Here is a 27,674-nt window from a genome sequence, read left to right on the forward strand (position 1 = left end):
GCAAGAGTAGGGTGAGAGAGGAAAGATTTAAAAGGGTCCTAAGGGGTAACTTTTTCACACAGAGGGTGATGCGTGTATGCACTGAACTGCCAGAGAAAGTGCTGGAGGCTGGTACAATAACAGCATTTAAAAGGCATCTGGATAGGTATATGAATAAGAAAGGTTTAGAGGGATATGGGGCATGTGCTGGCAAATGGGACTAGATTAATTTAGGATATCTGGTCGGCATAGATGAGTTGGACTAAAGAGTCTGTTTCCATGCTGGACAGCTCTATGAATCCATGACCTGCTTGAGCTGCTGCCATATGTAAGGTAATGAAGTGGTCTTTCATCACGTACATAAATGTTTCAAAATAAGGTCTCTACATAGGGACAAATCAGATGCCAACACTTTGAGTCATAGAGTCAGAGAGGTATAGATCCTTCGGTCCAACTCATCCATGCTGACCAGGCATCCCAACCCAATCTAGTCCCATGTTCCACAATTCACTACACTTAGCTGCAGACACTTTGAGGCAAGCGTGTACAGAGTGCACACATGCTTGGGTCAGTTTCAGTGCTTACCTTTCCATTTTGTTTCCTTTGTTCGTTCAGGGAATGTGGGCATTGCTGGCTAAGTGCACAGGGGAATTTTGCATCCTGCAGCACATCTGCTAAGGGTATCAAATTCACCCACAACGCCCTTCCAAGATCCAACGTCATTCAGCATGGAAACAGATCCTTCAGCCCGACCCATCCATGGAGAGCAGGTTTCCTAAACTGAACGAGTCCAGTTTTCCTTCATTTGCCCCATAACCCTCTAAACCTCCTATTCATTTACCTGTCCAAATAACTTTGCAATGTTGTAATTGTACCAGCCTCTACCACCTCCTCTGGCAGCTTGTTCCATACATGCACCACCCTCTGTGTGAAAAAAGTGGCTCTCAGGTCCATTTTAAATCTGTCCTCTCTCACCTTAAACTTATGCCCTCTAGTTTTGGACTCCCCTAACCCAGGGAAAAGGCCTTGGTGATTCAGATTAGCAGATTATAATAAACTGATATTCTGATGTCTTATTATCATGTCTGTTTGGAAACATTTCAGTGGAATGGACAAAGCAATTCCTTACTGTCCATGATTGTATCTACATCAGTTGTCGTTTGAACATGGTCAGCACTGTTCACCTCATTATTAATGGCTCCAGCATCACCACGTAGATGCTCCTCCCTTTTAGCAAGACAGAAAGTCACTCCCAACAAAGTTAGTCAATGACTAGAAAAATGCACCAATTATCAAGGCAGTAAATCTGCAGGTGCGGTCTCATCAATGCCCTGAGATATAGCAAGACACAAAAAACTGCAGATGCTGGGATCCAAATTAGACAGGCAGGAGGCTGGAAGAACACAGCAAGAAGGACACAGCAAGTCCAGGCAGCATCAGGAGGTGGAGAAGTCGACGTTTCGGGTGTAATCCTTCTTCAGGCTTGCTGCAGTATCAGTTTAATTCCCCTGATCAAACCCTCCCTTGCCTGACAACAATGCTTAAACATAACAGATAGGTGAACATCTAACAATACAGATAAGTAATTTCAGTGCACTTACGCAATATAGATCCATGGTATCAAAAATCAAAATGAATTTTTAAATCCTTGTCTTGCTTCAGTTTTTTTCTAATTTATGAGAAAGGACATACAACTCTGGCAAGTTAAAAGTGCCATTGTTAGAGAAATTTAAGGATTACAAAGTTAAATATTCTTATATACAAACAGCAAATTGTCTAATTGTATTACCACCTTGTGCCTCAAGGCATTTACTTTTTGTGCCATTTTGTAAGTTTTTTTCTTGTGCCAAGTGAAAGAAGGGGAATGTAATTCTTCCCAGCTTGGGACATGAACACAAGTTGTTTGTTAACTTAGAAACGCCCCTAAGGTTAATGTTCACCTTTTACTGAGGAGTACAATTCAAATTCAATTGGACATATCTATCATTAGCCACCTATGCTATTCTTGGCATATTACTGGTGTAGGTAAGTACCAATAAGATGCTCCATGAGCAAAGCCCCTTTAAATATGTTGGGTTTTGATGTTTCATTATGATGCAAGAAGAATTTACACAGAACTCACCTTTCATTAGATCCCACTTGGCGAATCACTGGAGAAACTCAGCAGGTCTGGCAACATTTGTGAAAGAAGAGGGACCCGATACGTCAATTTGGATTGCTCTCCATGGATGCTGCCAGACCTGCTGAGCTTTTCCAGCACTTTCTGTTTTGGTTTCTGATGTTCCAGAGTTATTCAATCACCACTAACATTAAAATAGGAAATACAAGACAAAAGAACTGCAAATGTTGGAAATATTAAAATAGGAAGCCTTGAGGAGCTCACACACCCCATTTATTTATGCAACAAAGGAAAGCCATTCCTTCTTAATTGATTTAAGGCAGCAGCTGTCTTTGGATTGAAACCATTTTGCATATTACTTGCTGTGAGATTGTGACATAGCCCTGGGTAACCCAAGCCTTGCTGAAGAGCATTAACTACCTTCTTATATTATTGCCAACTGAAAGTAGTGGTCAATTGAGAAGGACCAACTTTTCCATTAAGTCTGTTCCACACTCATGATGGTCAGAAAACCCTACCTAGCCTTCCACCAATCCCCAAAGTCTCAAACTGCCATGGTGGGACCTGAAATCAGGTTCTGTGGATTACCAGTAACAGATCGACGAGACGATATAATGTATCAAAACGCACTGACAAAATTACAGGCCTTCTAATTGTAATATAGAAGTTCTAGTTGAACGCTCAGTAGTGTCCTTTCTTCTGAGCCAGAAGCTCTGGATTCAAGGTCTACTCCAGGAATCAATGTTCAAGGAGGGTGTGATAATAACACAACCAGATCCTTCCAACACATCATTGGTAGCCGATAAGAGAGGGTCATCCTCATTCCTGGTCATCCATGTGATGGAAAGAACTATGGAGTTTTACCAGAGCTCTGGCACTACAGTGTGCATGTTGTCATATGATCTGGACTCGGAGTGAACTATGACACAATGTCATCAATGATAACACGACAAAATGCAAGACTGGTTTGATCATATCATCAATTCAAGCTTCCCTGACTTTTAATACTAATGAATTGATACATTGCCTGAGAAACAAATGATTTACATTGTAGGACCTTATTTTAATCATTTTTCTATTCTGAAGAGAGACAGTAAACAGCAGTAACATGTAAAAAGAAGTCAGCAATTAACAAAGAGGAATAACATATCTTACATTACCACAGATTATTGTAAATGCCTTTGCTTCTGCTCAGCACAGACTTTACATTCATGAAAGTCAGCCAGGATAAAAGGTGATCTCACTCGCATTAAGCCAGCGGTAAAGAAAATGCATAACAGATAAGAGCTTTTAATTAATGAATTCCTCTAATTACAGGTACTGCAAACTAGCTACTGAGATCTTGCTGCACTTGTATATATACGAAAGCATATTTTTTTCCTTTCTTTAACAATGGTTTTCTTTATAATTCACAGAAGAAAAACAAAGAATTTAAGATTTTCAGTGTTTTACCATGAGGAATAATATTAAATGAAATGAAAAAAAAAGTCCAGGCCACCGCGGATATTTGTATGGTCTGTCTATTTAAGATCCAATATTTAAATAATTTATTATTTGCTATTTATGATCAGGTTTAAAGTATTCTGGGTGTAATTTGTTATCATTGTTGCTTCTTGAATTTTAATAATTTAATTGTCACAACTGCTGGTATTTATTTTTTTGGGGGGGAATGGCGAGATTTTCTCTACTCCCCCCACCCTCCCTCCCTATTTTCTTTCTTGCCAGAGATGTAATTTAAATTAGAGATTGTATACACAAGCAGAACATGCCCTGTAATTCTGACAATTCAATGTAGTGTAAAAATGCAGTAGTTCTGTAGTTAATGCTATTCTGCTTCGACTGAAATAAAGCACAGTCCAGTGGAAAGCTTCACTTCTGTGTTGTGTTTCATTATTCAAAGATGTTATAAAAGGTCTTTGTCAGTCAGTACATGCTGATTGACCACCCGGAAGATTAAGAAAAACTGAAAGAACTGTGGATGCTGTCAATCGGAAACGAAAACAGAAATTGCTGCAGGTCTGGCAGCATCTGTGAAGAAAAATCAGAGTTCATTGTGTGATCCTTGCTCATAACTTTCCTGAAGATTAAGATATTAACTGTGCATGTCAGTGTATTCCTAGAATCTCTACAGTGTGGAAGCAGGCAATTTGGCCTACTGAGTCTGCACCTACTCTCCGAAGAGCATCCCACCCAGATCCATTCGCCTAACCATATCCCTGTTGTCCTGCATTTCCCACAGCTCACCCACCTAGCCTGCACATCCCTGGACACTGTCAACAACTGAGCATGGTCAGTCCACCTAACCTGCACCTCTTTGGACTGAGAAAGGAAACCAGAGAACCAAAGGAAACCCACGCAGACACAGGGAGAATGTGCAAACTCCACACAGGTAGTTGCCTGAGGGTGGAATCAAACATGGGTCCCTGGTACTGTGAGGTAGTAGTGCTAACCATATTAGACCAACGTGGAAGCAAACCATCCAAGTGTAAGAGCTCTCCCAGATCTCTGCTGCTCCTTCAATTATGGCCCTTTGCTTATCCCCTATTGTAAGCACATCACCACTCATGGTCATAGCATGGGCTACTTGGGCCCTATGCAACACTGTTCATTACACATTGTCAATTTGAAAAAGATCCATTTATGTCTACCCTTTGTTTCCTTAACCAACAAATTTACTCTCTGTTGTAAAATGCTGTATCCTTCAATATAAAGTTTTATTAGTCGCCATAACACAGGAAGAGGCCATTTAGCCCCTCAAATCTGTTTTGCCATTCGTTGACATCTGTGGCCTAACTCCATATACCTGCCATTTGCCCATATCCTTTAAAACAAAAAGTAAAATCAGAAAATTATCTGTCTCAGGTTTAAAGTTAATAAGTGATCTAGGATCTGTTGCCATTTATGGACAAGATTCCAAACATCTACCACCCTCTTTTTGTGTAGAAGTGCATCCTAACATTTCTCCTGAATGGTCCGGTCCTAATCTTTAGGCTATGCCCCTAGTTGTCGATCTTCACCTACCCTGTCGCTTCCTGTTGAAGTCTGCAAGGTAGTAATCAGAACATCCATTAACCACCTAAATTCTAGAGAAAACAGGCCTAATTTTTATAATGTTTCCACATAGCTTAACCCGTAACATCAAGTATCATTCTTATAAACCTACATCATATTCCTCCAAGGCCAATATATCCGTCTTATGGTGTGGTGTCCAAATCTGCTTACTATACTCCAAGTGGGGTTTAATGTTTAAGATGGCACCTCATCAAATACCCCTTGGAACCTAGGTATCCACAGAGTGTGTTAACTGACTGGTCAAACATGATTTCCCTTTCACAAAACCATGTTGATTCTGTCCCAGTTAGCTTCAACATACCCAGGTTACAACTTTTTAAATATTGGCATCTAAAATTTTCCCCATAGCAGGTGTGAACTAACGGGCCTGTAGTTTCCTGTCTCCCCTTTTTTGAATAAAGTAGTTATATTTACTATCTTCCCATTTAATGGGACCATCCCTGAATCAATGGAGTTTTGGAAAATGAGAAACAATGTGTCAACTATCTCACTAATTACAACCTGAAGATGAAGTCTATCAGGACCTGAGCATTTGTCTGCTCTGGTTGGGATCAGACCTCCTCAAAATATTTTAATAAGATAGCCCAGACCCCAAGTTGTTCTCATTTTAAATATAGATGTGAAGCGCTGTGTTCCAGATGCAATAAACTACTTGATGTTAAGCAAAAAGCAATTTAAATACTATAGTTAAAAAACAAAAGAGGAATGTATTGGAATTATTGGAAAATATTCCAACTATTGCAAAACTTAATCGAATACAGTACCTATTACTAATTAATTGTTTCAATTTAGTAACATCCCATAAACACACCTCTTGGCAAAAAGACAAATTCAGACAGAGATTTTTCCATGCAGTTCTCCAATCCATGAGGAAGAAACATCAAGAGAAAATCCAGAGATTCTAGCAACCAAGAGACATTCACTGAAGCTTCTAACTCTTTTGAGACCACAAACAGCTTCTGCTGCTAAACTCAAAATATAATAAGAAGGTCTGATCTGTGAGACAGCTGGCCATATGTTGTCTGCTTTCATTGGTCCAACTTTAAAAAGAAACACCCAAAGCCTCACAAGTTGTTTACTGAAGTTGTCTTCAGGAGCTAGTTCAATACCTCTACCTTACAACAAATCATGTCTTGCTCAATATCATTTGCTCCGATGATGATGCTTTTCCATAGTTCCTCACTCTATCCAACTTCCTGATTTATCACCGTTACTGGGGTGTTAGCTCCATTCTCTAGTGAAGACTGATGCAAAATGCCAATTCAATTCACCTTTATTTTACATTATTAATCCACTAAACTCACATTCTACAGGACCAACACTTACTTCTTCTTTAATTATTTATCAAAACTCTTACTATTTGTTTTTGTTGTAACATGAGATTTCAAACCATGGATGGCCCAATGATTGTAGAACAATAATTCCTTTTACTACTGGCATCAGATCACAAACAAGAAGGGAGATTAATGATAAAGAAAGAACTACTTATACTAAGTGCATTGAATGATTGTGTGTGTTATATTGCAGTGAGTTATTCCTTTTTTGTTTGCCCTTTCCATTGATCCACTCTCTGCCAAAGCCAGACTTGCTTTCCAGTGAGAGTCCATTGAACTGCTCCAGCTGCCCTCCATAACTGTCATCACCTACTGGTGGAGTTCCTGGAGGACTGTTTAGCTCACTTGTATTTTTTTCTCCTCGTATGTTTTAACTTAGCTGCCTTGCTGAGTGCCTTCAGGCACCATCGCTACCTGGTGTATGGTCTAATTACACTGGGTTTCTGGCTTTTTCTCATACTTATTAATTTTTCTTGTGTATTATTTGCTTTTTTAAAAGTATTCTGTTCAGACCTACCAGCTGTCTTTGCCCAATTATGCTCTTTTTCTCTTAGTTTGAAACTACCTGTAACATTTCTAATTGACCAAAGATCCATTCCTTAGAATATCCAACTCCACGTTCTCTTTAGCCCATCTTTGAAGTTGAATCTTCCACATCCTGTTCTTCATAGCTCTATCAGATATATCCTGTTCCCCAATAGCTTTCTTGAGATGATTCACACTGCAACATAACTAATAATTTTGTTTTTTTTCCAAATGAGATGAGAAACTACAGAGAGTTGTGAACATCACATACATCACACACCATCCACTGACTCCATCTATATTTCTCACTGCCTTAGGAAGGCATCCAGCATCATCAGTACAACACCCCCCCCCCCCCCCCCCCCCCACTCCACCCCAGCTATAATCTCTTCTGTTAGGCAAAAGATACAAAAGCTTAAATATACGCTGCAACAGGTTCAAGAACAGCTTCTTCCCCGCCATTATTAGACTGCTGAATGGACCTCTCAAATTTCAAATCTAAGGTTGATTTTGCTTTTTGTACACCTTCAATGTAACCATAACTGAATATGCTTTGCGCTCTTCAATCACCCCGTGATCTGTATGCCCTTGTTTGTTATGATCTGCCTGTACTTTTCACTGTACTTAGGTATATGTGACAATATTAAATCAAATCAAATCAAGTCACATTTATTGCTATTTCATAAATTACCTGAGTTGTCCTTGATTTCCCGTACTGTACCCTGATGGTATCTACACACTGTGGCACTAATGCCCAATCTGAGCTGTAAGCATTTTGCTTGCTTCTAGCTTTCCCACCTTGCAAAATGTACCCAGCATTTTTATTCAATTCCTCTTAACATACCATGCATGCTCAAGTATAGCAGAAAATCATTGAGTCCAATCAGAAGAGGCTGTTCCTCAACGTGTAGTTTATTGCATGTCATTAACCCAGTATTCTGATTACCAACAGAACAGATTTAACCAACAATAAGCTTCTTTACAATTGCCCACTTCCCAATTGCTGATGTTTTCAGCCAAGATCCTAAGTCTAGTGACAAAGAAAACTGCAGATGCTGGAATTCTAAGTAGACAAGCAGGAGGCTGGAAGAACACAGTAAGCCAGGCAGCATCAGGAGGTGAAGAGTGTCCTGAAGGCACCATTGCAGAAAACCAAGAAATCTACTTACAAGTCCCAAAGGTACTTTGACAGTGATTAAGGGAAGGTAAAAGTATAAGGTAGTGAGGGGTAGGTGGACGGTCATAGGGGTTGTGCACGAGGTAGTTGAGAGGGCTAGCTGGCTGTAGTGCCAGATAGGTAAGATGTATGGGGTTCCATCAAAGTGGATGGATGGGCAACTTTAGGTGTTGGATCCAGGGTTTTGGTTCCTTCACAGTTGGGTCAAAAGGTGTTGTTTTGGATTTGGATATTGGATCTGTCAGATTCTGGTCAGGGTGGAGTCAACACGTTTCAGTCAGGAGTATTTGGTTTTAGATCGGGCAAGTTTGGGAGGTCTGTGCTTATCGTAGCTGGCAAGGTCAGGTTGCGGAGTGTTGGTTATTGTAGAATTGGGAATTCAGTCCAATTGATACCAGAGATACAAGTAGTTTGTAATCCTCTTCATTTTTGTTGGGTAGCTTAAGTCAGTCAAAACATTCCCTGACTCCAAGTTCTAAGAACTTAAGGGACTTTTTAAAATACTTCCAGATGCCAGGGAATTGCTCATTGGAAGATTCAATTTCTCTGGCAATTCCCACAGTCAGCTGCACCATGGATTCTTCATGGTCCATGGATTCTTCATGGTCCCATTGCACAATTCCAGGCTAAGCTTCTCCAAAGACTTTCTGGTCATTGGGAGATCTAGATCTTAGTCACTATAACTGCAAGGGAAACTTGAATGTTCAATCTTAATTCTTCAAGATGCAAATCTATGTCCCCCCACCAAATCCATGCAATTTTGTTTATGAGAGGTCAGCATAACATTGAGGACAGAAGGTCCTGGACTGTGCTGTATTGTTCTATATTGGTCAGTAATTATTGTATCCCTCCACATCAACCCTTAGCCAACAGCTATCACTCTGAAAGTGGCTTGGTGTCAAATTCTGTATGTATCCAAAATTCTGCAGATTAGGTGAATTGGCCAAGCAAAATTGCCCAAAGTATTAGGTGCATTAGTCAGGGATAGACATAGGGTAGGGGAATGGGTCTGGGTGGGTTACTCTTCAGAGGGTTGGTATGGACTTGTTGGGCTGAAGGGCCTGTTTCCATACTGTAGGGAATCTAATCTAATCTAATCTAGTAACACCCCTGTAAAGTGCTTGGGACATTTTGCTACAATAAAGGAGCTTTACCAATGCAAGTTACTACTATATTTCTCTTCAGTAAACACCCATCTGCCTTAATGTACCTCAATCTCCATTTACTGCTGATATGAAAGCTAGAGATATTAATGGAGCTAGAATTCAGTGCTTTTTTTTCTTTTCTCTTCTCTTAAAAAAAGGTATAGGCCAGACGACAAGAAGTAGTACCATCTTGTCTTATAAGTGTCCAACTAAAATGGAACTATGAACCCTAAAAGTTTTATTTCTCTTTTTCTGGGCAATAAAACACAATGGTATTTCCATATCAGAATCACAACTTTTTCCAACTGCTTCACAATGCATGGCACTCTTATATGGCCTTGACTTGAGTTGCCATGGATATATGAATAGGCAGGGTTTAAAGGGATATGGCCCAAGTGCTGGAAAATAGGACTAGATTAGTTTAGGATTTTGGGTCAGCATGGACAAGTGGGACTGAAGGGTCTGTTTCCGTACTATACAGGTCTATGACCCTACAGCAGTCAATATACTATCGGTAGATCACAACAATGTCATGAAGCTGGGAATTCCAGGATTTTGACCCAATGTCAGTAATGGAACAGTGATGTACTTCCAAGTCAGGATGGTGAGTGGCTTGGAGGGGAACTGGTATGGAGTTGTGTTCCCATTTTTCTGCTGCCCTTGTTATGGTCGTGGGCTTAGAAGGTGCTGTAATTAGAAGGCTCTTTGGTGACTTTCATTGAGTTGTCAACATTTGATTTTCTTGCTGCTAACTACCTCACCCCACACTGCTATTGGTCATCTTAAATATCTATCATTTTTGAATATGATGACAATGTTTCACAACCTGGAACCTGGGCACAGATTCCAAACCAGATTTCGGATTTGGTGTCTTTTCTCTTATCTTAAAAAAAGGTATAGGACAGACGACAAGAAGCAGTACCATCTTGTCTTGTAAGTGTCCAACTAAAGTGGAATCGATGCTGGTTTTTAGACTGGCCAGGTCACAGGTTGCTTGGATCATGGGAAAGGATGGGTTTCCTGAAACTGGTAACTTTTTGGCCTAATACTACAGCAATGCAACACCCAGTCCACCAAAATGGTTTGTTATTTTACTCATCTCAAGGGGCAGCACAGTGGCTTCATGGGGCAGCACTGTTGCCTCACAGCACCAGGGGCCTGGGTTTGATCCTAGCCTTGAGTGGCTTTTCACATTCTCCCCATGTCTGTGTGGGTTTCCTCCGGGTGCTCCAGTTTCCTCCCACAGTCCAAAGACGTGCAAGTTAGGTGATTGGCCTTGCAAAATTGCCTGTAGTATCCAGGGATATGCAGGTCTGAACGGGGAGCAGACTTTAAAAACTCTGAGTCCCAGAGGAAAGGCATCTTTGTAATTCTCCTTCTCAAAGAGCAGTGGAGGGGGATTTTTAAATATTTTTAGGACAGAGATGGACAGGTTCTCGATTCAGAAGGGAGTCCGTAAATAATTGGGAAGTAGTTGGGAATGTCAAGTTGAGGTCACAATCAGATCAATCATGATCTTATGGACTAATGAAGCAGGGCATTTGGCCCAAATGAGGTTAGCGTGGTGCTGGAAAAGCACAGCAGGTCAGGCAGCATCTGAGGAGCAGGAAAATCGATGTTTCGGGCAAAAGCCCTTCATCAGGAACAGGGCTGTATGGCCTATCCTGGAATGGGTTCATATGTTCCTGTGTAACTAAACCAATTAAAAGGACCATATTTCCAGTCAAAATTGTGCAAAATATTTATTTTTCGTACACATAATTTAATGAAACTGATGATATTTTCTTGTCAAACATACACAATACAGTCATACAAAAAAAGCACAATTATATGTATATTTAAAGATATATAAAACACCATTACAGCACTGATGCATCATGAAGGACAAACAGACGTCTTTCTTATCCTGGCTTTAAAAAAAGCTTTTTCTGCTGAAAATATTTATAAAGACTCCTTGCAAAAGCCAGGATAGGAAGATTGGGAATGATTGTGACAGGTCTCAAGTCTGTGGGGGAATCCTTTGGAATTTTTCTTAATCATCCCTCCAGGACTCAGCTTGTGTAAATCTGAGTTCCAATCACGCGCATAATTTCCTTCTGGATTTTGGGATCCTGAGTGTTGATATTGGCATCACCAACTTGCCCATCTTCATACCTGCAAGGAACAATAACGTGAGCCTCAAAACTGTTGTCATGAAAAATGATGCTTATTTAAAGAAGCAATTCATGTTCAAAGGAAACGTTGGAACCACAAACCCTGCAGATTGTGTGAGGCACCTCTAATCTGAGATACCCAGGAGTTAAAGCATTTGCTTTAAATTGAATTGACACAGAACCTCATACCAATGTCTTCATTGCTGATAGCCCTTTAAGACTAAGAAGCACATTTTAAGAGAGATCCAAAACAGACATGGGGCGACTCTTTTTTACACAGAGGGTTCACATGTGGAATGAACTTCCTAAGGCAGTGGTGGATGTCGGTATAATCACAATGTTTAAAAGACATTTGGATAACCACATGAATAGGCCTGGAAGACTGGAGCAGCTGAGAGCCAACGTGGAATGGGCTGGGGGCCATTCCAGGGGAAAAAAAGGTCTAGCCTATTCAGCCCATCCCCATAATTCAAACCCTCCTGTCCCGGCAACATCCATTTAAATGTTTTCTGTGCCCTCTCTAGGTCAACAACATCCTTCCTATAGAAGGGCGATCAGAACTGAACACAGTATTCTAACAGTGGCCTCACCAATGTCCTGCACAGCTGCAACATGACATCCCAACTCCTATACTCAATGTTCTGACCAATGAAGGCAAACGTGCCAAATACCTTTTTAACCACCCTGTCTACCTATAACTCCACTTTCAAGGAACTATGTCTCTTTGTTCAGCAATGCTGTAGTGAGGAAGGATAAGGCAGGATATAGATGAGTTGGAAAGTTGAGCAGACAAATGACAGATGGAGTCAAGATTTGAGTGGTGCTGGAAAAGCACAGCAGGTCAGGTAGCATCCGAGGGGCAGGAACATCAACGTTTTGGTCAAAAGCCCTTTGTCAGGAATCTGATCATTCATGTTAAAAGGAAATGATGATTCCTGATGAAGGGCTTTTGCTTGAAATGTTGATTTTCCTGCTCCTTGGATGCTGCCTGACCTGCTGTGCTTTTCCAGCACTACTCAAATCTTAACTCTGATCTCCAGCATCTGCAGTACTCACTTTTGCCTAAATGGCTGATGGAGTTTAAATCTGAACAAGTGTGAGTTGATGTATTTAGGAGGTCAAATGCAACAGCAGTCATATAATACATGGCAGGATCCTTAGGAGCATTGATATACAGGAAGACCTTGGAGTCAAGGTCCATAGCTCCCTGAAAGTACAACACAAGTGGATAAGGTGGTCAAAAACAAGGTGGGTGTTGTGCTGCCTTCATCAGGCTGGACATTGAGTATAAATGTTGACAAGCCATGTTGCAGCTGTATAAGCCTTTAGTTAAGCCACATTTGGAATGCTGTGTCCAGTTCTGGTTGCCACACTATAAGAAGCATGTGAAGACTTTGAGAGGGTGCAAAAGTGGTTTACCAGGATATTGCCTGGATTGGAGTGTATTCGTCATAGGGAGAGGTTGGACAAATTTGGATTATTTTTGCTAGAGCACTGGAGGCTGAGGAGGCGAACTGATAGAAGTGTCTAAAATTATAGGAGGCATGGATAGGGTGGAAAGTCAGGGTCTTTTGCCCATCAATATCAAATACTGAGGGGCATGGGTTTAAGGTGAGAGGCGGAAAGTTTAAAGATGTGTTGTGTGAGGGCAGGTTTGTTACAACCACATCCCTAGAAATACCAGACTATTTAGAATCTATTTGTCAACCTGCAATTTCAATTCATAACCTGAAAATTGCTCATCCCAAACAGCAATGTCTAGGTTGATGTGTCCATCAAGCATGTGAATGCACCAAGGACATGGCATCAGGTTAGTTTAGATGGCAGAAGAGAAATGTGTTATCTTATTAGACACCATCAGGAATTCATTACTCATTAATACTCATTCAACACTAGACCTCGGGGACTAAGGGGACCGATGGACCAGTTTATGTGACATGAGTCAGAATCCTGAAATTGGGCCAAACACAAGGAGATGATCACGATTATGTTGTTGATCCTACTCACACAAAAAAGAAGCGAGTGCAGACATGATCAGACACAGGGCAGACCCAGATGTTCCCATGTTTCTGGAGATCTTTTGAAGTTATAACTAAGAAAGAAAACAAGAAAGGAAACAATATCAAGGATCTGGTTAAAAGGAAGAATGCTTTCGGTCTCATTGACAATTTGTTTCAGTGCAAGTTCTTTGGCAACCTCAACTCATGTTCAAAATAGTGGAGGTTTCTGGAAAGTACAAACTGATGACCATTTTTCAAGTAGTTAGGCTTCTAATGATTGGTATTATGAATAAAATGTCAAGGATTGGCCTAAATGTTCAGCACCATTTATGTCTCCTCAGATACTGAAACAGTCTATGTCGATATGCAGCAAGACCTGGATAGCATTCACACTTGGGCTCCTACGAGGCAAATTAAATTCATCATATACAAGCATCAAGCAATGACCACCTCCAATAAGAGAGATTCTAACCAGCTTACTATCACTAAACACCCATTATAAATTTCCTGTGAGTTAACAATGCCCAATTGCCTATTTATAACATGAATACTTGGATATCGTGGTAGATCGCTATATTTGAGGCATGTACTTCGTGCCGGTTTAGCGAAAGTGACAGTTAAACAAAGTTTGCTGTACTAACTTTCTCACCTATCACTGCTGTCCTCACTAAAGCATTGTCCCTCAAAGCATTAACTTCAAAATTGTCATCTTCATAAGTTCTGCATGACTCTACATCCTCCAGCCCGACATCCCAGTTTGTCTCTTTCACTCATCACTAGAGCCCCATAGCCCCCTCCTACTTATGAATCTTTCGTAGCTCTGCACTCACAACTTCCTTTAGCAAAGATGCTCAGCCTTCTTGTATCCTCTTGAAAAGCTTCTTCAAAAAAAATCTGCCTCTTCTACCTTATGTCCTTCTGTCAATTCTCCCATATCAATGATAACTCTTAAAGGAGACCCATTCTCCTCACAGTTCCCATTCTGATATGAAGCTCCATGAGATATATGTGCAGGTTGTCCTCTTCTTTGGTCCTACTATAGCTTTATGTGAACTATAACTATTTGCTAGTAAACTCTTATTCACATCCTCATCAGAAATCTGGAACATACCGAAAGGGACACTCTTGCTCAACTTAACAAATTGCAAAATGATAAAAATAACAATACCAAGCCAACCATTTCACTAAAACATATTTGACTTGTGCATTTTTTTTAAACTTTGGACTACATTCAATCTAGTCAAAAATGATAGTCAAAAATAATCAATACTAGTAGCTGATTCTAACAACTTGAGGCAAAGTGGCAAAAAAATGTCAGTGATGTGTAGTTGAAAGATAGAATATGTGAGCAGAGGTACGCCATTTTGCCCATTGAGCTTGCTCTGCCATCCAATACGATCATCCAACCTCAGTCCCCTGTTTCCACTTTCACCCTTCTTTTCCTTTAGCACTAGGAAGTACATCTAACTCCTTCTTACAAACATTTAATATTTTGGCCTCAACTACATTCGGTGGCAGACAATTCCACAGAAGACCAAGAGGAGATCTGATATTAATCTTCAAAATCATGAAGGGCTGGATGGCGTAGGTAGGGAGAAACTATTCCCATTCATAAGTAAGTAAAAGGTCACAGATTTAAAGTAACAAATGCTAGATAAGAAAGAAATATCTTTTCACATAGTGAATAGTTAGGGTATGATATGCACTGCCTGGCAGAGGCAGATTCAATTAAGACATTCAAGATGGCATTAAATGACCATTTCGGTGGAAACAATGTGCAAGGATATGTGGAAAAGACAGAAGAAGGAGACTAAGTCATGATATTCATTTGGAGAGCCAATACAGACAAGATGGACCAAATGATCCCTTTCTGCAGCATGACCATTTCCATGATTCATCTGAAATTAGAATTTAAAAAAATTAAAAATAAAAATAAATTAGGTAAAAGCCCTTCTGGTTCATTAATATCCTTTAGGGAAAGAAACTGTCATCCTTACCTGGTCTGGCCTACATGTGACTCCACACCCACAGCATGTGTTTGACTCTTAATTGTCCTCAGGACGATAAATGCTGGCCTAGCTAGAGGCACACACATCCCGTGCATCAATCATAAAACATGTAAATATTTGAAAATGGACTGTACTAAGCAGGCAGCCGATCATGCAATTGCTCTCTGCTGTGGTTGAAGTTGAACTTGTGGAGTAAGTAAGGAAGTTTTACAATGGTAACTGCTCTTGATTCCTAAAACATTATTTCAGCCGTGAAATTGTGGGTAAACATATCGAACAGGGATAACAAATTTGAATGATTTGGCAAATGTCAGAATGCAAGCTTAAAAAGAGGAGCCTTGTTCACCCTCCTCAAGAGAGAACCAAGTGGGTAGCAGAATGACTTCACTCATCACCATGGGGACACGTGACCGGCTCATTGTCTGTATTCATTGACAGCTCTTGTCAGTGATGGTCCTACATTGTCTTCTCTTTTCGGGGAGTGGCTAAAGAAGCTAGCTCCAAGTCTACTTCAGCCAAAGCAGGAATTGAAATCTGCTGTTGACATTATTTGGAACCACAGGCTGACCATCTAATCTAACTGGTCCCAGCAATTATTTCACAAATAGGAAAAAAAGAGAGCTCTGGTGATAATCTCTTGACATGGCAACATACAGCCGACACTATGTGAAGGAATCACCGGAGAAGACCATTGAGCCCATCACATCTATACTGTATCTCCAAAGAAAAAATTTACTGAGTGCTACTCCTCTGCCTTCTCCTCAAAGTATTGAACATTCTTCCTTTTCAAATCATAACCCAAGTTCCTCTTACTGTCTCAATTCAACTGGCCTCCACCACTGTGTTAGGCAGTGTGTCTAGACCCCAAACGTTTACTACATGAAAAAGATTTTCCTTATGTTGTTATTATTTTTTGCCTCATGTCTGCACCCTCTTGTTTTTGATGCTTCCATTAGTGGGAAAACTAGCTACTCTACCAGCACCCCTCTTGATTTTGAACACCTTTATCAAATCTCCTTCAACCTCCTCTTCTCTGAAGAGAAACAGCCCCAACATCTCCAATCTCTCCACATAACTGAAGTTCCTAATCCCTGGAACCATTGCTGTGAATCCTTTCTGCACTCAAATACAAACTGCGATGGCCATAACTAGACACAATACTCCAGTTCAGACTGAGCTTGTGTTTTATAGAAATGCAACTAGCTTTTGTACTCTGTGCCCCTGTTAATGAAACCTTAGAGGTTGCATGTTAGGAAGTAAAGATGATTCATACCTTCACAAAGTGCTATACAGTTTAGGTTTCGACTCTGTAGAAATCTGGACTGAATCGGTCTCGTCTATAGGAGAAACATGAAAATATTAATCAAGTGAAAACAGAAGAAATAATTGAAACTGTGTGCACTGGGAGATTTTCAGTCATTTCATTTCACTATTATTGTTATTGGATGTGGGAGTAATGAATGGATTCTCATTTTATTTGTTACCCTTCTTCTGCCCTTGTACTAAGTGGAGGACAGTTAAGAATCAAACACATTGCTGTGGGTCTGGAGCCACTTGTCAGCCAGACCAGGTAAGGACAGTAGATTTCCTTTCCTAATGGACATTAATGAACCAAATGGGTTATTGATTTCATGGTCACCATTACTATAACTAGATTAGATTACTTAGAGTGTGGAAACAGGCCCTTCGGCCCAACAAGTCCACACCGACCCTCTGAAGAGCAACCCACCCCAGACCCATTCCCCTACATTTACCCCTTCACCTAACACTACAGGCAATTTAGCATGGCCAATTCACCTAACCTGCACATTTTTGGACTGTGGGAGGAAACCAGATCACCCGGAGGAAACCCACACAGACACAGGGAGAACGTGCAAACTCCACACAGATAGTTCCCTGAGGTGGGAATTGAACCCGCGTCTCTGGCGCTGTGAGGCAGCAGTGCTAACCACTGTACCACTGTGCCGCCCATGAGATTTATTAATTTAACAAAACTTCCAGCAGCTGCCAAGATTTGAACCTATGTCCCCAGAATGTTCATCTGAATTCTAACAAGACTACTACATCAATGTCTCACTGTTTAAAAGACAGTGTGTCACTGCTATCTTAATACTGCAGGAACATTGTTTCATCCTCCAATCTCTCCACTGCGTATGTTGTTATGTTTCTAGTTAATTGACAATGAGGGAGAGGAAAATGACAAGCTGTTCCAATGAGATGATCCTACACTCGGACAGCTGGAGAGGTTGTGACTGGACGCTTTTCTATTCCTACCCAAAAGCCGGGCCTGGAAGAGGCGAAACAAACCATGGAGATCAATCTGAGGTCTGTAAGATGCCACAAACAGTGGAAACCAGGAGATGAAGGAAGCTGTGTAACTTTGGCCAGTCTGTTACCCTCCTCACAACACTTTAAGTGCATACACTCGGGGGACAGGAAGGCCTGCACAGAAAGTTCTAGCATAACTGATCTGCGAGCCCAGTCAGACCACATGTGGAAGGTCCCTGCACTGATCTATTGCAGACCCTTCAAAGCGAGACTGTAATGTTTAGCTTTCTTATTTTTTTAACTTATACTATGAATAACTGGAAGGTAATGTAACTTTTTTGTTTACTTTATTTCTCTATTTTGTACCTAAGATTTGAATCGAGGTACTTTGTACCGAAGATGGCATCATGTCAACTTTTCACTGTATTCCTGTACTTCTGTATTTCAGTAAACATGACAATAAACCTAATTCTAAAATTCTAAATTCCTTGCTTTATGAAGCAATGAGTTATTGATGGTAACCCGATAGCCATCTTAAGCCTTGATCTGAATAGACAGGCCTTGACACACCAAGTTTTACAGAACCCCAAGAAGGACTCTGACAGACATGATCTGACAGCATACCCAGCCAAGTGGTGCACAGGGAGTAAGAGAACGCTGTATTGAATTAGGCTACGCAGGCACCTACACTTCCTCCCAGAGCACGGTCTGCTCAGTCCTCCAGTGAGGGGAACAGATGCCATTGTAGCTGCTGAGTTCAGACGTCAAGTTTTCAAGAACTCCTCAGAAAAAGGATCTTCAAGTCAATAGGTCTGCAACAACAACTGACTGCTCTTGCTTTTATCGTTATCCATTCCTACTTTTACTCTTTGTATCTGTATTTTAGTGGACAGCTGTCACTTTTTTACATTTTGTAATTTTCAACAGTAGTTGCAAAATAGGTTAGATTAGATTCCCTATAGTGTGGAAACAGGCCCTTCAGCCCAACAAATCCACACTGACCCTCTGAAGAGTAACCCGCCCAGACACATTTCCCTCTGACTAATGCACCTAATACAATGGGCAATTTACCTGACCTGCACATCTTTGGACTGTGGGAGGAAACCAGAGCACCCGGAGGAAACCCACGCAGACACGGGGAGAATGTGCAAACTCCACACAGACAGTTGCCTGAGACTGGAATTGAACCTGGGACCCTGGTGCTGCAAGGCAGCAGTGCTAACCACTGAGCCACCGTGCCGCCCCTAAATTAACCTTTGAACTTGTTCCAGATTATAGATCTTTCAATTGGAACACACCAGCAAGAAAATGCTTCTTTCCTGACGAAGGGTTATACCTGAAATGTTGACCTCCACCTGCTGCCTGCCTTGCTGGATTCTTCCAGCCTCCTGCCTGTCTACAATGGATACTACAGCAGCAGTACAAAGTGGCAGATCACTGACCACTCTACGAACATGCCTGGTGTGGTCACAACAGTGAGATAGCTGATAAATCTCAGTTCAGAAAACTTTAATCTTGTAGCTAACCCTATTGCCTGAGGCAATAAGTCAGCAGTCGAGAGTGTGGTGCTGGAAGGACTTCCTGATGAAGGGCTTATGCCCAAATTGTCGAATCTCCTGCTCCTCGGATGCTACCTGTCCAGCTGTGTTTTTCCAGCACCACACACTCGACTCTGATCTCCAGCATTGCTGTCCTCACTTTCTCGCAATAGAGCAGCAGCCTTTGAGATTCAAAGAAAATATGCAGCTGAACATCAGATTTGAGCCCCCGATTCTAGACTACAGAGTCAGATGATGCTGACCTGCTTAGATCCCAAGCCGACTTCCCGTGACTTCCACTCAATCACCCACCTGGACAAGAAGCCTGACACAAGTTGGTTAATGGACAGTTGCAGAGTTTTTTTTGCAGACAGACTCCATTCTTGCAGAGACCAACAAGGAAATTGGGTACTAATACCTGGGGAATTGTGTTCATCCGGTTATAACGGAGTACCAGCTCATCCTTTGATGGCATGCGATGCTGTCCTTTGCCCATTCCTAGAAAGTAAGCAACAGTTTACTACATTTCTTTTCCAACAGAAAATGAAATGGTTATCAATCTCAGCAAACAGATAAAGGAAATGGCAGCAAAATGCAGTGGGATACAGGCTCTGATTGGGTAGGGATTGTGCACAGACGCTATCCACTTTCTTGCTTTAATGCAGTCTTTGAAAGAAGCACACCAAGTCTGCTTCTGTGCAGGACTCATGTTTGGAATACTGCTGTTCTGCAAATACTCTTCAAAGTGTCTATATACATATTGGTTTTGAATCTATTAACCCACATGGATATACAAATTCACCAGTGGTTTGTTGTGACCTTCTGTTTTTAACATGAGGTGTAACATTAAAAAAAAACAGGAGGACCTTGAGTAGTAAGGTGAATATTTAGACTCTAAACCCTTTACTTAATTAAAACATGTTTGCCCCACATCCCAAACTCTATTCAATTGCCTTTGATCAATACTCCTCAAATGTATTAGTTAATTGGGTTAATAGCACTAACATTCTAGTGTTCAATAAATAAACAAAGCCACAAAAGTGAACACTTTATGACTATTTCCGAAGAGAAAAAGACAGGTTACACAAGGTTTTCACTTTGCGCTCATCAGGACAAATGCAAGAACGGAAAATTTCAATGATCACAATAATATATACTGCAGGAGAAAATGGTGCTGTCTGATTGGCAAGTCAACCAAAGATGGACAAAAATGTTGCAATGGTGAAACCAATGAGGAATTACAGTCTCCCAAGACCCTGGGCAATTTAAAAAAACAAAAGGAAAGATTTAAATATATTTTTATTGACTGCCACACACTAAATTTGCCAGTTTGTTTGCAACCTCATTTCCGTTTGCTTGTGGATAATGTTGCTCAGTAACATGATGCCTCATTGGATGGATGCCTCACCAATTGGAATACAGAGTAGGCAAGGTCTAGATTCAGTTACTGGTCTGAGCTGAGGTGACTGGTCTTAACCTCAGTGACAGCGGTAGTAGTACAGTTTATCTACAGTTTGGTCAGCCTTAGAAAACAGGGTAGATGTTCAGCCCACAGTCCCCATTCTTAATCAGGAGCAGTTTTTTTTTGTGGGGAATTAGACTGGAGACAATAAACAAAAGGCAGTAAGTACAGTTGAAACTTCCACTGCTTTTACATTGCCAAAGAATTTAAGTTATATTTATGATGGGGGTCCATTTCTGAACAATGTTTTAAGGCTAGAAAGTACTGTGAAACTAATGCACAAACATCTTTAATCCATTCCTCAGCTCTTTAAGATATGTAAAACCACTTATATTGAATGGTTTAATGTTTTCATTGAAACAAGTGGAGAAATGCCTTGTAAACATATTAAGCTATCATGTGCTAATGTAGTCACTAATATAAACTATAAATTTTATTAGCTTGTGTGGTTGTGTGCTCTGCCACTCGGATTATAAGAACTAGGAGCAGGAGTAGGCCCTTCTGCCCATTGAGCCTGCTCAACCATTCAAGAAGATCATGGTTGATAGAATTGTACCCTACTTGCCTGCTTGTCCCCTATGACCCTTGATTCCTTTCCCAATCAAAATACTGAACTCAGCCTAAATGGGAGACATCTCATGTTGGCATGGTACCACCTGAACATTCATCCAGGAGAGGTCAAAGCTCAGTCAAGCCCCCTCAGAATCTTACATGCTTCAACAAGATTGCCTCTCATTCTTCTGAAACCTACTGAGCATAGGCAAACTGCTCACCATTTTCTCAAATGCCAAAACACTCATTCCAAGAACCAGTCCAGTGAGATTTCACTAAACTGCTTTCAATGCAATTGTACTTTTCCTTAAATACAGTAAAGGGCAGTAAAACTGTTCACAGTTTTTTTAATTCAATCACTGATGTGGGTGTCACTGGTTAGACCAGCATTTATTGTCCCTAATTGCCCAGAGGGCAGTTCAGAGTCAACCACATTGCCATGTGTCTGGAGTCACAAGTAGCCCAGACCAGGTGAGATAATAAATTCCTTCCCTAAAGGGCATTAGTGAACCAGATGGTTTTTTCAAATAATCAACAATGGTTTCATGATTCCTCATTAGACTCTGAAGTCCAGATTTTTTGTTGAATTATAATTCCACCGTCTGCCATGGCAGGATTTGAATCCAGGTCCCCAGAATGTTACCCGGGTCTTTGGATTAACAACCTAGTGATAATACCACTAGGCCCTTGTTGGGAAAGTCCATCTGCTTCACCAATGACTTTTAGGGAAGGAAATGCCATCTTTACCTGCTCAGGCCGACACGTGACTCCAGACCCAAAGCAATGTGGTTGACTCTTAACTTCCTCTGGGGCAATTAAGGACAGGTAATAAATACTGGCCTAGGATGAATCTCATGAATTAATAGAAGGAAACAAACCTCTTGTTTAGCAATGTTGAACCACTGTACCAAGCTGATGTACTAATCCGAAATGGAATCCACTCAGAACCTCAATACAATTGAGGCACAGTGGCTCAGTGGTTAGCACTGCTGCCTCACAGCACCAAGGACCTGGGTTCAATTCTTGCCTCGGGCAACTGTCTGTGTGGAGTTTGTACATTCTCCCCGTGTCTGTGCGGGTTTCCTCTGGGTGCTCTGGTTTCCTCGTGCAGGGTAGGTAAATTGGTCGTGCTAAATTGCCCAAAGTGTTAGTTGCATTAGTCAGGGGTGAATGTAGGGAAATGGGTTGCTCTTTGGAGGGTTGGTGTGGACTTGTTCAGCTGAAGGGCCTGTTTCCACACTGTAGTGAATCTAATCTAAATCAATTTATGTCCTAATCGAGAACAATGAAGCTAACTTTTCAATTATATTGATTATCCCCTCTTGGAATAAACCCACATCAGTTTTTTTGCAGTGGGGTAAATCAAAATGATTGACCATTTGTAAAACAAGCGGAAGAACTATATTTAAGAACTGGCGACGGATTAAACTTGATCTAGAGCAGCTGAAGGGAGGTGCAGAGAAGAGTCACTTACCTGAGTATCCAAAAGAAATGCTGGAGATTGGGCTCAGATAGATTCCTTTGCCATAGGCTGCACCGTGCAGCTTGTAAGAGACAGCAGTGTGATCGTTACGACTATAGGTGAGCAAATACTTGGACTGTAATCAAAGGCTTAAGTATATCATAACATTTGCACGGACAGCAAGCTGCATGGAATACGAATGGTATACCTTGTACTCTAAAGCAAACGGAACTTTGACCAAAAAGAAAGTACTCAGGAAGGAGAACTGTTAATGTTAATTAACCTCTATTATTTACAATTGGGAAACTTCGTTGTTCTCTTCTATGGCTTCCCCTTTGTCCTGATAATCTTTCTATGATTGTTTGGAAGAAAGATATAGTTAATTCCAGCAGCAGTTTGTATATTAGGACTTTGAGATATCATTCTGATGTTAGAAACTGGAGTCTCAAGGCTCCTTATCCTCCCCTCCCTCTTGCCGAATACTGGCGTGCCATTAAGCCCATAGCCTCGCAGCAACACTCTGTGTGTGAGGTTCTGTTCCCACTTCCTTTTAGCTCACCATAGCCTTTCCCGCTTCACTATACTCCTTAAAACCTCACTCTTTGACCAGTCAGTTGGTCACCTCCATCAAGGCTTCTTCTGACTCTTGCTCCACACATTCAATCACTGGTATCAGTTTTTGCTGGGTGGGTAGAGTGGGCGTTGAGTGGAGTTGGTGATAAGAGAAGGGTCATCAAGCAGGAGATGCTGTCATCTCATCCTGGTACGGATGCGCTTCCTGACAGCTGGCATCAATACGAGATTACAGCAAGTTCGAGGTCCAGGCTATTTCACGTCTCTCCTGATTAGTGTGTGGATCTCAGAGGAGAGAGGAAGCACCTGTGAAAGGTAGCTAGCCTGAGGCTGGCGAGAAACATACAAAGGAGAACAGCATTCAATCAAAGGTAGTGCTCGTGGAGTCGAGAGTGTAGAGCTGGAAAAGGTCAGGCAGCATCCGAGGAGCAAGATGTTTCAGACATAAGCCCTTCATCATGCTTGTGACCAATACCCCCGCTAGATGAAGAACATACCACCACACATACAAAAATCACAACATCTAATCTGAAGTCCTGCATAGGTGCAGGAAAAAAGGGATGGGGGGAGAATGTACAAGTGACATTTATGGACCCAGCAGTTGTGGTTACCATGAAGGACCCACCTTCTCACTTTTGCCCCTTTGCCTGAGCTGTGGTCACCCTCAGGTTAAACACAAAACCAGCCCTCTCTCTCTCTGATGAGAGGGAAGCTATTGGGACTACGGTGACTTTAAACAGTAAGTACAGCAACACATGACAATACAGTTTAGATAATTACTGCCTTAACATGTCAATTGGTAGGTACCAGTGGCACAACGAGTTGAAACCCGCTGTTGCTTATCCTTAATTTGAGACTGTAGCTGTGCAGCCTGCTTCCCTAGTGAGGTGGTGCTGTCCTGGGGGCAGCCCAGCTCCTCAGTTACAGTCAGTTTGCAGTGAAACATTTGTTACAGAAGTTAGAATTCTGCAGTAGAAATATTCTCCAGTGTCACTGGAGTCACTTGTGCAAATGTGTGAGATTATGCATGCGCAGTTGGTTCTAAGGTGCCCATTTTGAATGCATTGGGAGCACATACCCCACTATTCAAAAGCAATCTGGCACCTGAGTTGACATTTGGCTGCCTAGATTCATCTCAGATTAGGTTCATACAGCACAAGGTTATAGTCCAATAGGTTTAGATGGAAGTACAGGCTTTTAGAACGCTGCTCCTTCATCAGGTAACTAATGGGATATGAGTTACCTGACAAAAGAGTAGCACTCCAAAAGCTGTTGGACTATAACCTGGTGTCATGTGATTTTTAACTTTGTCCACCCCAGTCCAACACTGGCACCTCCACATCATTGAAGTTTGTTCTAAGGGTAGCTTTTAGAGGAAACATGGCCACAGTTTGCGTTTAATAACATAAAGAGTATCATTCCAAAGCAGCGACAGATTTGGCATTAAAAATAATCATTTGTTGGCAGGGGCAGATCACTTAGAAGCTATTTGAAGGTGCCAAAAGTACAGATAATCCGATTCTCTCTCTGCAATAACCAATATCCAATAACAGTGCTATACCCATGCAAAAACACACACTGACAGAGCTGGATAGGGTCAACAGGGAAAGGCTGCAATGACAATAGTATCAGATGTCAGGTCAGTTCGCTGTCCTATCATACCCTATGGTTAGCCCCTCACTGTCATTTTAACATGGTCATCTTAGAGGTTTATAGTGTAGAATTCAGCCCATCACATCTGTATCAGTTCTCTGAAAACTACCATAGGCACTCTCTTTCACCACATCATTTCACTTCTTAAGTTTATTTTTCAAATATCAATCAACTTTTTTTTATAAAACTTATAATGGATCCTACCTCGACTGTTTCTGGGTGTACACCCCATTCCCTAAATGCTCTCTTTGTTAAAAATAAAATTCCTCTGACTGACTAACCTCACCCTTTCATGCTTTTGGCTAAATTAAAATACATTGTCAGTTCAGTTAATGAGTGGAAATAAACTAATTCGGCAACATCCTTAATAATTTTAAACATCTTGGTCAGATCTGATTTTACCCTTTCTTTCCCCCATCTTCTCTTTTATAATGGAAGCCTGGTTTTACCCACATGAATCTCATCTGCAATCTCTGCACCTTTTGAATGCAGGCTAATAAGCTGCAGTGTTCTAACTGAGAGAAAGTTCTTGCGATAGTAAGAATATAATTAATCTTCTTTTATACCATTCACAAGGGAATACTTACTTGTAATTTTGTATAAGAAGCATTGACGAGGCCATTTCTCAGAATAGAATGCCAGTTCTCAATGTGCGATCCACTGTTACAGGATGAAAGAGAGAAACAACGTTAAGCACAAATTCATTACACAGTAAAGCCATTCAATCTTCAACACTATTACTGAGTTATAGGATTAATTATGTTTGTCTGTGTATCTTGAAGGAAGCAAACGCACAGCTTTCTCTAGAACAGTAATCCTGACGAGTGGCATAGCAAACGGCTTTTGAAGAGTAAACTGGTGACAGTCTTGCCTTTGAGTCAGCAGGTTACAGGTCCTCTCTAGTATTTGTGCACACAACCTGGGGTTTGCATGCTAATGGAAGAGAGCACTATTGGCAGATCTGCCATAGATTGGCTTGTCATGGCCTTATTCACATGGATCTGAAATATTTCATGAAGAGGAGAAAATTTGATGCATCTTCTGTTCATCCTGCAAACTACCAAAAACAAATTAATGCAGAGCATTGACTGAGTGCATTTGGCCCTTTGGGGTGGTTTAACCCAACTTAACAGCCTCCTTTGTTCATCCAACTTTATCAATTTATCATTCTATCCCTTCCCTTCAATACACCTACCTCTGACATCTCCCCTAAACCTTCCTCCAATCACCTTAAAATTATGCGCCCTCATGATAGCCATTTCTGCCCTGGGAAAAAGTCCCTGGCTATCCATTCTATCCATGTCTCTCATTATCTTGTACACCTCTATCACTTTTCACCCTTCTTCACTCCAATGAGAAAAGCCCAAGCTCTCTCAACCTTTCTTCATAAGACATGCCCTCCAGTTCAGGCAACATCCTGGTAAAACGCCTCTGCACCCTCTCTAAAGCTTCCACATCCTTCCTATAGTGAGCTGACCAGAACTGAACACAATATTTCATGTGTGGTCACACCAGAGCTGCAGCATAACCTCATGGCTCTTAAATTCAATTGTCCAACTCATGAAACCCAACACACCATATGCCTTCTTAACAATCCTATCGACTTGGTTGGCAACTTTGAGGGATCTACGGACGTGGACCTCAACATCCCTCTGTTCCTCCACACCGCCAAGAATCCTGCCTATAATCCCCATTCAAATTTGACCTTCCAAAATGAATCACTTCACACTTTTCCAGGTCGAACTCCAACAGCCACTTCTAAGCCCAGCTCTGCATCCTACAAAGTCCCACTGCAACCTTCAACAACCCCCCACACTATCCATAACACCACAAACCTTCGTGTCATCTGCAAACTTACGAATCCACCCTTTCACTTGCTCATCCAAGTCATTTATAAGAATCACAAAGAGCAGAGGTCCCAGAACAGATCCCTGCAGTCATCGAGTGCAGGCTGAATATTTCCATCCAGTTCCAGCTTCTGTCTTCTATGGACCAATCAATTCTGTATCCAGACAGCCAAATTTCCCTGTATCCCATGCTTCCTTATTTTCTGAATCAGCCTATCATGGAGAACCTTATCAAACACCTTGCTAAAATCCATGTACTACATCCACTGCTCTACCTTTATCAACATGTTTTGTCACATCCTTAAAGAACTCAATAAGGCTTGTGAGGTATGACCTGCCATTCACAAAGCCATGCTCACTATCTCTGATCAAATTATGCTTTTCCAAATAATCATAAATCTTGTCTCTCAGAATCCTCACCAATACTTTGTCCACCATCATCATAAGACAAACTGGTCTGTAATTCCCAGGATTAACCCTCTTCCCTTTCTTGAACAAGGCAATAAGATTTACCACTCTCCAATCATCTGGCACTACTCCAGTGGATAATGAGGACACAAAGATCATCGCCAGAAACACGGCAATCTCTTCTCTCACGTAAATTAAATACTTTCCCATACCATCTGTTCCTATCCTTGTCCATGACTATAATAAACCTCAGGGATTTGTGATCACAATCACTGAAATGCTCTCCCACTGAGAGATCTGACACCTGACCTGGTTCGTTGCCGAGCACCAAATCCAATATGGCTTCCCTCTAGTTGGCCTATTTGCATATTGAGTCAAGCATTCTTCCCAGACGCACC

The 27,674-nt window shown here is 41.3% G+C and overlaps 1 protein-coding gene across 10 annotated transcripts in view; it reads right to left on the reverse strand.

Annotated features, from left to right (window-relative positions):
• Positions 1–11,081: 11,081 nt before the first annotated feature.
• The window catches only part of LOC140458452 (protein mono-ADP-ribosyltransferase PARP6), a 156,668-nt gene continuing 140,075 nt past the window's right edge, over positions 11,082–27,674 (reverse strand). For 4 of the 10 annotated variants that reach the window (XM_072553048.1, XM_072553045.1, XM_072553046.1 and 1 more), the window contains 6 exons: positions 25,609–25,681; positions 22,808–22,877; positions 19,735–19,817; positions 16,787–16,850; positions 13,512–13,596; positions 11,083–11,505 (listed from right to left, as the gene is read on the reverse strand). In XM_072553048.1, coding sequence (XP_072409149.1) covers positions 11,403–11,505; positions 13,512–13,596; positions 16,787–16,850; positions 19,735–19,817; positions 22,808–22,877; positions 25,609–25,681 — 478 coding nt within the window. In that variant the 3' untranslated portion in view covers positions 11,083–11,402. Of the gene's footprint in view, positions 11,506–13,511; positions 13,597–16,786; positions 16,851–19,734; positions 22,909–25,608; positions 25,682–27,674 lie in introns of those variants that run through there. The other 6 variants (XM_072553052.1, XM_072553051.1, XM_072553049.1 and 3 more) reach the window with 4 other exon arrangements.

This window comes from Chiloscyllium punctatum, chromosome 33 (assembly GCF_047496795.1).
Source record: "Chiloscyllium punctatum isolate Juve2018m chromosome 33, sChiPun1.3, whole genome shotgun sequence".
NCBI lineage: Eukaryota > Metazoa > Chordata > Chondrichthyes > Orectolobiformes > Hemiscylliidae > Chiloscyllium > Chiloscyllium punctatum.